This window comes from Triticum aestivum, chromosome 6B, assembly GCF_018294505.1.
Source record: "Triticum aestivum cultivar Chinese Spring chromosome 6B, IWGSC CS RefSeq v2.1, whole genome shotgun sequence".
Classification (NCBI taxonomy): domain Eukaryota; kingdom Viridiplantae; phylum Streptophyta; class Magnoliopsida; order Poales; family Poaceae; genus Triticum; species Triticum aestivum.
The window spans coordinates 287,163,008-287,172,428 of NC_057810.1; the positions used below are offsets into that span (position 1 = coordinate 287,163,008).

The following is a 9,421-nucleotide window of genomic DNA, read 5'->3' on the forward strand; positions in this document are numbered from 1 at the left end:
GTGTGACCCATCTCCAAACTTAACAGTGCCCTGCACTGATTCGTCAAGAGTACTGAACATAGCTCTGTCACCAGTCATGTGGCTAGTAGCCCCTGTATCGAAATACCACAGCCCCGGAGGTGAGATCTCTGGATGCACCTTCTCTTCATTCAGATGAACCACCTGGGGCGCGACTATGCTGGTGGTGACACAGGTGGTGACCGCGGCCATCATAAGCCCCTCATGGTGCTCGTCGCCTTCACGAACTAGATGTGCTTGACCCTGTTTCGCACGTTCCTCTTCTGCCTTGATCCTGGTATAGCACTCTTTCTTCCAATGACCTGGCTTATTGCAGTAGTGGCACTTGCCCTTTTTCTTGCCGCCCGAGCCGCCGGATGTGCCCGTGCCGCCGCTGCCCGGCGCAGGTCTGCCACCACCGCCGTGAGGTTTGGGCTTGCCCGACGACTTGTTCTTGCCGCCGCCTCAAACGGACGATGAGCCGCCCCCACCTAGCTGTCGCTCGTGGGCGAGCCACTCCTCACGTGTGAAGAGCAGGCGACTGCTGGACTGCCCCGCGTCGTCGAGATCATAATGATCTTCACATGCCGAGAAACGCCCGACGAGCTCCTCGATGGTCATCGTCTTCAGATCGACGAGGCTCTCGATTGCCATCGCCATCTGACGATACTTCCGCGGCACCACGCGGAGGAACTTCTGGACCGCCTTGTGCTCCATCACGGGATCGCCATACAGCTCCAGGTCGGAGACGAGGCCGGCGAGTCGCAGCCCGAAGTCCTCGACGGACTCGCCGTCTTTGAAGCGCAAATCCTCGAACTCGCGGCGACGCACCTACGCCTTGGCCTCGCGAGCCCGCTCGCTCCCCATGCGGAGCGTCTTGATTGTATCCCACGCCTTCTTCGCCGAGTCCTTCGCGGCCAGCATCCGCAGCATCTCCGGCGGCACGCCGGAGAGTATAATCTGCAGCGCGCACCGGTCGTCGTTCTCATCGGCGCCGTCTTCGATCACCGCGGTCCAGACGCGGGCGACTTGTAGCTTGACCTGCATCACAAGTGCCCACTCCTGGTAATTGGTGCGGGTGAGCATCATCGACGCCCCTGACTCCTCTCGCACGACGCGCTCCACCACGCGGTACTCGCCGCTGCCGTCGCCGGTGAGGCGAGCGAGCGGCGCCTTGGATGAAGGCGTCCTCGGCGACGACTTGCCGCCGCCCTTGTTCTTCTTCTCCTCCTCGCTATCCGACATGGTACGCCGCGGATCAGACACCGCCGGCCACCGGAGAGTGGATCGAACACCACGGCTCTGATGCCAATTGTAGTTGCCGGAGTGGCGAGTTAGATCGCCGGAGAGAGAGAAGAACGAGCGAGGACGAACGGGAGACAGTAGTATATTTGCCTCGCCTGAACCTATGCGAGTCTTTCAGTTATTCTTTTTAAAGTGTAGCTCGATTACAATGGATCTCAGCTAACAAACCTCCGGTCAGCTTGCCCACGATTTGCGTGATGCCATGCCATCCCACGACTGTATCCGTGTGCCTTACTAACCGGAGGACTAAAACAAAGAAATGAGCAAATAAAAAACAACCTGGACGTGCTACAAGCACTCCCAGTATACTAGCTACGTGCATGCAGATGTCACATCGGCCATGCACCATATTATTCTGAACAAGGAAACAGCGATGAGTTTATCCAACAGATTGCATGTCGGGGCGATTCACCAGCTCCGCCATGATCCACTCTAGTGAGGTGACCGTTGTGTCGGTGCCGCCGTTCAAAAACTCGGAGCAGAGGCAGACCGCCTCGGCGTCCGTGAGCGGGCGGCCGCCCTCCTCGGCCACGCGCAGCGCGAGGAGGGAGTCGGCGTAGCACGGAGGGCCGTCAGCGTCCCGCTCTCGTCTGGCGCGGATCAGCGGGAGGAAGATCTCGTCCTGCCTGCGGCGCACGGCCACGTACCCGTCCCACCGCCGCCGGAAGAGCCGCTTGGTGAGCACCGGGAAGAAGGAGAAGATGGGGAAGCTGGTGATGGAGCGCAGGATCCGCAGCTGCAGCTCCTGGACCTCCTCGAGCAGCTCGAACATGGCGCGCCGGAACGCCGGCCTCACCGCGACGTCATCGCCAGCGCCGCGCGCGCGGAGGAGGTCGCGGACGAGCGAGTCCCGCGCGCGCCGCCTCGCCGGCGCGTAGAGCGCGACGCGGGCCGGGTGCAGGGCCTCGGCGGCGAGGTTGCGGCGGACCATGCGCCAGTAGGCGCCGTAGGGCGAGGTGCTGATGTCGCGGGCGCCGGAGGTGAAGAGCAGCCCGGGGTCGGAGAGCGGCGGGCGGTCGGCGAAGGTGGCGCCGCCCTGGACGAGCACGCGGTGCGCGAGGCGGCGGTCGGCGACGAAGACGAGCGTGCGGGAGAGGCGGACGGAGACGACGGGGCCGTAGCGCGCGTGCAGGTCGCGGAGGATCGGGCCGAGGTGGAAGACGGATCGCCGGAGCGCCAGGAACCTGGCCAGGAAGAGCAGCCCCGGCGGGCCGGGAGGGAGAGCCTTGCCTGTCCCCTTCTTCGGCCCCCCGTGACGGCCGTGCAGCAAGTAGAGGGCCGAGGCGGCGAGGGCGGGGGAGAGCGCGATGAGCAGGGGAAAGGATGACCAGGCGGTGGTGATGAGCTCCATTGTTCCAGCTCCCAGTTCTGACTGTGACTCAGTTTAGCTGCAACTGTAGCATGCTGTACGGGATAAACGCCGAGCTTGTCCTTAAGTACACTCCTCCGGATTAAACTAAAGCGTACACTGGTTCCGGATCTTCATAATTTGCTCGTACTCCTACCAAAAGTCGGGGATTGACTTAGAGATTCAGAGCTAGTGGTCAAGATGCCAAGCAAGAAGATCGGATAACAACAAGCATTTTGTTCTTACTTCTTCTCACACGATTGGCCGATCACTTAAACTAGTGGTAATTCGTCACCGTCTTTTACGTAACCTCGTGACCATTTCAGATTAAGATATCATAATTTATCTGTCACACGAGCGTACGTTGAAATTGCTCTCAGACTCTAGTTTCTTAGCACTAGTAAAAATGCCCGTGCATTGCAGCGGGAGAAAAAAAACACACCTCTAATTCAATAAAAAAAACTCACACCATCAATCCAAGAAGTACGGCTCACAACCCCCACTTGTCAATTCCAAGTTCCTCGCAAAAAAAAGGCCATCACACGAGACACATGTCATTGGAAGGAAATGTTTGAAACTGAAAAATCTATTCTCCTTGAGCTGGATGTGAGGGCCGCCCTTCACAAGCTACACCATGCACCTGGTACGCATCGCATTGCAACCGCAGTGAGAAACCGTTATCAACACAAGCGGGGTGTTGTCAGCTTGCGTCATTGGGATATGAATGCTCCAGCATTGACGGAGTAGAGTCCGTCTACTGCTCGCACTCAGCAACATTTACACCAGCTCTAGCTAAAAGATGAGCACACATATTTGCTACTCTGCATCAAACGAACTCCACCTGAATATTACTCGCACAGATCTCCTTAATTTCCTCAATAAAAGGGATTACATGATATCTCTCAAGCCCATCACACTGATATTTTTTTACTACCTCCGCATAGTCAAGCTCAATAATCATGTTCAAAAAAGTGGCCATGAGAAGTAACAAATTTGTTCCAGCTCCCTACATGCCTCTTTGACATAAATACAGTCCCAAAAACAGTGATAAAAGATTCTCCTGAAGCAATACAAACAGCTTACCAGATCTTTACTCTTTCGCCTCTTAAGCTCATCTCCAACAGCAATACTCCAAAGAAAAATAAACCAAAAATAGATTTGTACACACACCGTGGTAGCATCATATCCATCCACACACACATAACGCTAACATCAGACTCAAACATGAGAGCGAGAGGAGATGAGACAGCAAGGCCAGCACACGAGAGCGGTGTCGCTGCCGCCAGAGGGTTGCGGTCGCCAGCAGGAGCAGAAGGGCAGGGGTGCTGCTGTGGCCTCAAGGCGAGGCAGATGCAGATGGGTACGTCGTGGGCTCATGGCAGACCACAAACAATCAGTCAAGAAAGATAGTATTGAAATTTTGCAAGCCAATAAACATTTTTTCTGTGTCTCATACAAAAAGAAATCACATTTTTTGAATTGTTTTTCCATTTTTTTATTTATTTTACTGTTCACCCGAGCTCACATGACCTCGCGTGTAGAACAAAACTTTCGATATAATGCCCACATCTTAATATACTTCATTGATAAAACTACAATAAATCAGTCTAATTGAAAATATAAATTATGCACATGAATTAGTCCAAACAGTCACAAAAACAAATTTTAACAGATGAATTTTTTTAGTTCTCATGTACCCATAAGAAGTGGCTAAGGTTAATGAAGTCCTTGTGGTGTTAGTCTGTTATTTGCACTGACAAAGAGCCTGATCGTCGTGATGGTGGTGATGATCTACTCCTGAAATCTGGAAACAAGATGGAATTGAAGACAGAGTTGTGGCCAGCTTTTGTATGTTCAGGTGCTGCTTTATATCCCTACAATTTCAGTTCGCCTACTATGATCGTAATGGTTGTTTTCAGCTTTTATGCACATTATATATTTTATTTTATGCACTAAGGGATGCAATAAGGGGAAAAATTGCAGTCCCGGGCCAAAACTAAACAACAAGATGACAGTTTTGCTCGTGTGAGGCCTTGTTGTAAAGAAAATACTACACGGTAAGCTGAACCTGCAGTAGTTCAGTAGGGCTTCCCTGATATTGCAGCCGTCGAGCTCGCCTTCAAAATCATCCACCCTGAACGATTTGCCGATGTACGCCGTCGGTTTCGCCAGCATCTAAATACCACAGTGGTACCTGGCGACATCCCAACCACAGCTCTCGAGTGTCTGTTCATCGCACGAAACCAGAGAAAGACAACAAAAAGGATAGGTATGTCAGGGACTAACCTTCGTCAGTTTGTTGGCGTGATGAGATTAGAGAAATGTTGATCCCTCTTGTTCTTCAGAACCAACAGCTTCCTATAAGTGCATTTCAAAGTGCCATGTGGTCGGCTTGGGCTTGTGAAAATATCCTCCTTTTCGAAGAAAAAAAAGTACTTGTGAAATATGTCGACTTGGGCTTGTGAAAATATCATCCTTTTTGAAGAAAATAAATTACTTGTGAAATATGTTCGACCAAGGAAAGGTCATATAAGCAAATGCTATAATAAAAAAATTACCCGTTCCGCAAAATCCAGCCATCTCTGTTGTGGAACTCCAGACCAGAGAAGGTGTCTATCACTACCCAAGCTCCATGCTCAGCACAAACAGAAAGCATATCTTTTATCTCGCCCTCACCATACAGGAAAAAACAAAAGGGTTAACTGTAGGGCCAGAAATATCCAATCGCTGATATGCATTATCCCGATCTGCTGGTAGGGCGCTCGGCTCAATCTTGAAGCCTGAACCTACATTTGCTCGAATCGTCAATGTCTTCGCATTCTTGGTGCCCATGGGGAATAGAAGGTGCCTTGTTCCAGCATAAGGCAAAGGACAAGCTTGTTCAAAATACTTCAGCACAACATTGGAGCTTGTCAGGTAAGACCACTCTAGTTGCTCTGAAATATCTAGGAACAATCGGGAACCCATCTTCGTTTGTACTGGGCATCCTGTAATGGCAACACTCATTTAGTTCAACACCAGTCAATGAAAAAAATTAAGGAGCAGCATAAAAAATCAACCAAAATGTTACAAAATGATTTAAAAACATAAGGCCCAAATCAGGAATGGTCATTGTGAATTGGCTCAGAGAATGTGAACCATATAACCAGCAAAGTGCTATATATAACAGAATAACCGAAGATTATCACAAAATTCATTAACTGTCAACCTCTACCGGCACAGTTGTGCCCATTCAAAATATCATCAAATTTGACTGTTACATAATATTTCAGCAGCACTACATGAAAGTTGAAAGAATCATGAGCCGAGACCCGAGCAAGTTAGGTGCGAGCTTTAGTGTTGAAGTATCTTTGTGCATAGTACTATGATACATTACACGGAGGTGAAAATTAAATTTAAGAAACACGGTGATCACTAAGCTGCCATTGTCAGCAAAGTTAACAATAGCATGCATGGACACCATGCTTAAATGGAAACCTTACTTGATGAGGACCTGAAGTGCTACATTCTTCATGCTATTAAGACATTGGAGGAATTAGGAATATATACTACATTATACACCTGTCAATATATGTCGGCATATAATTATACCACATCCAAGAAAACGAGCCTGCTATCGAGCAAAAGGAACCGGTAACAAATGATGGAATCGTGCTTGTTTCAGCACTACAGCTGGTATTGTTGGCCCTGAACCAAGTTCATATAAATACCCCTTAGCATAGAAACTACGATGTATATGTGCGAACACAAATACATATAATTAGGCTACTTCTGGATAATTATTGTTTCCGCATAGAAATTGAGAAATTGAGATTTGTTTAGAAATCAGAATACGTGCAAACCCCCAGCAGTGAAATAACACGACATACTGAGACATACCATAATCATCATTTAAAATGCATGCCAATGAATATCTTTTAAAATTTCAGAAATATATGATAGACTTGTAACAATAGTTTATGTTGCTCTTTGCCAATGGAAACAACTTAAATTTCTTTAGATTATCTCAAGAGAAAGATAAACTTAAACAAAAAAACATGATTTGCAAGATTAGGGACTATTGGGATTATCTGATATAGCCAATGATAGAAAAACATTTGGCTTCAGATATTCAGGTGAGCAATCGAAAACAAATACAGACAACTATATTGAGCATGAATGGTATACTCACCATAGGAATGTCCAGTCTTTCTGCCTTAGAGGAGAAACATGAATGCATACATCATTTGGCTTCAGATATTTAGTTGAGCAATCAAAAACAAACACGGACAACTTTATTGACCATAAATGGTAGTCAACATAGGAATGTCCAGTCTGGTGCCTTAGGAATTAGAAGAACCTCCTTCGCCTCCACCTGAGACGCCTTTGGCACCTGCACGCGCACAAACAACAGAGACATCAAAACCAATCATCCTACACTTCAAGAGCATGCTAAAATTCAGAATCAGCATGCTGCGCACGGGCTCGCCAGGAATCCAGTGGACTTAACAAAAGAATGGAAATTGAACCAAGTGTGCGCACGCTTAGATTTATATTGGATTCTAAATTATGTGTCATTTTTCATGTTTGCATTTCAGTGCAACGCTTACAATCAAGATACTTCTACTATTCAGCATGATTTCACATGAATCTTTGTGACGGTTGTGTTTGACTTGTATCAAAACATCCGATGGCTGAAACATTGAGTAAGGAAGAGTGATGAAAATTCGAAAAGCAGAGACAATTACGCCCCATGACCAAAAGAATAACAAATTCTTCAAGAAGGTTCAACCAGATCGAAACTGGAATAATCAACAGAGGAATTGAAACTGAAACCAAGGTGCTTATCAACTAAGCAGAACCAAGAATATCTTCCAATCAACAAGATTCAGGAAACTGAGGCAGACATGAGCAATTTAGAGGACCTGAAACAACATGCACTTTACAAGAAAAAATGGACTGGTCTCTCATGTCTGATATTATAGTATAGATTGATTGATGCTCTTGCCTAACATGCTGAATTCTACACATGAAAAAGCATCACCTCGAGGGTCAATTCTAGACATGAAAATTAACGTAATGTATTGGATTTGGAGGATGAGTGACGCTCAGGTCTGGTGTGCATACATGGCTGAATCAAATGTTGGACTTGGCCGGTGTCTACTCGGCTCAAGGCGCTTGTTAACAGGGGTCAAGTGGAAGCATACCTCTGGTGCAGACGCCGTAGGCGACATTGGAGTGCTCGACGGATGTTTGTGTACCTCCGGCGAACTCGGAGCTTCTTCCTCCTGCGAACGTGAGACAGGTGATGCCCCTGACATGGACTTAAATCGGTGCGTGTCCCATGCCTTTCTGTAGTTGCAGTGTACCGCGTTATGTGTCTTGACTATCGTATCTGAAACGGATGAGAATTTTGTTTGCAATCAATTAGGTGATGATATGAAGACTACTGTACCCACTCAACAATTGGAAAAGCAGGCCATGGATCTTCAGAAAGAAGAGCAAAATAAGCTAGTTGAGGACCAGTGTCAGGAAGATGCAGCAGAAACACTGAAGAAATAGAAGAAGAGGCCATGGATCCTCATAACGTGTTAACAGGGGTCAAAGCTGTTTGCCCAGGAGCTGCTGAATGGGTTCGCCGGTTACGTGCTGAAAGACGTGGCTGAGATGGCTGCCAATTCAGTTCAGTGACATTGGCAGCGAGGCGAGCCTCCTGCTCTCGTCGAGCTGCTCGGCAAGGACGCCGTCCTCAGTGAGCTTGAGGGCGAGGACCGCCGCGCCACCTCCAGCGCCCGCGGCGAACGCGCGCTTTAGGAGAAGGTGGAGGACGAAGGCGGCGCTGGACCCGTGGCCGCCGGCGGCGACGCCGGTTGTCGCACGGAGAGGCGAGGTCGAGGAGGAGGCCCGGGTTGTGGAGGACGGCTGCGCGGCCTGGCTGGGGGCTCCGACTGGCGCGCGGAGAGGCGCGGAGAGGCGCGACGGGCGCTGCCGGCGGCGACGCCGGTTGTCGCACGGAGAGGCGAGGTCGAGGAGGAGGCCCGGGTTGTGGAGGACGGCTGCGCAGCCTGGCTGGGGCCTCCGAGTGGCGCGCGGAGAGGCGCGACGGGCGCTGCTGGTGGTCGCCGGCGACGGCGGATGGCGAGCGGCTGCCGGAGCGGTGCAAGGAGGCGCGAGGCGTGGGAGGGAGGGGGAGTCGGGGACGGAGCGAGCGGGTAGGAACGATCGTGGGGATTTTTTGGTGGGGGCGAAGCAGTACCGAGAGGAACGATCGTAGTTTTTTTTTTACGGGAGATCGATCGTGGGTGGGATTAGTGGGTTGCTCTGTCTGTGTTTGATGTCAAACATTAGAAAGATCTTGATCGTTAGATTTTAGGATTAGAGGGATAAGATGAATTGGTTCTCCGCCCTCTCTTTCTTTTATAGTGGTAGTAGATTACCACGGACCGTGGCGGAGGACGAAACAAATTTAGGGCTCCTTTGATTCGAAGGAATTACATAGGATATTTGGATATTTTTTTCCTACGGCTGTCCTTTGGTTCAAATGATTAAATCCTATAGAATTTTTTCATGTGAAATCAAGTGTAGTATATTTCATTGAAAATCAAGCATCTACTCCAACCTCTTTTTACAATTTTTTTGTTTTTTCTATAACATTAAACACTCTATACTAATTTTATAGGATTCAAATGGTCATATTTCTACGTTCTGAAAATCCTGCAAATCAAAAGGGCTTAAAGATGGGGTGGACACGGCGCCGTGCCGGCCACTGGCAACGCTGCGCTGCTGGTGCTC

At 49.2% G+C, this 9,421-nt stretch overlaps 1 protein-coding gene and 1 long non-coding RNA gene across 3 annotated transcripts in view; both read right to left on the reverse strand.

Moving 5' to 3' along the window:
- LOC123134098 (cytochrome P450 89A2-like) overlaps positions 1 to 2,909 on the reverse strand; it is a 7,507-nt gene extending 4,598 nt beyond the window's left edge. Inside the window, exons 1-2 of the mRNA XM_044553440.1 lie at positions 1,691 to 2,909; positions 139 to 141 (exon numbers count right to left, since the gene is read on the reverse strand). Coding sequence (XP_044409375.1) covers positions 139 to 141; positions 1,691 to 2,653 — 966 coding nt within the window. The 5' untranslated portion in view covers positions 2,654 to 2,909. The remainder of the gene's footprint in view (positions 1 to 138; positions 142 to 1,690) is intronic.
- Positions 2,910 to 3,594: 685 nt separating this feature from the next.
- LOC123136960 (uncharacterized) lies at positions 3,595 to 8,891 on the reverse strand. Of its 2 annotated transcripts, none has more exons than XR_006467526.1 (5): positions 7,837 to 8,891; positions 6,822 to 7,022; positions 5,209 to 5,637; positions 4,937 to 5,125; positions 3,595 to 4,844 (listed from the first exon to the last, which is right to left on the reverse strand). It is a non-coding gene; the product is annotated as an uncharacterized lncRNA (long non-coding RNA). The 2 variants fall into 2 exon arrangements; XR_006467525.1 differs by having other exon boundaries at positions 4,937 to 5,064; positions 7,837 to 8,890.
- Between the last annotated feature and the right edge of the window lie 530 nt (positions 8,892 to 9,421).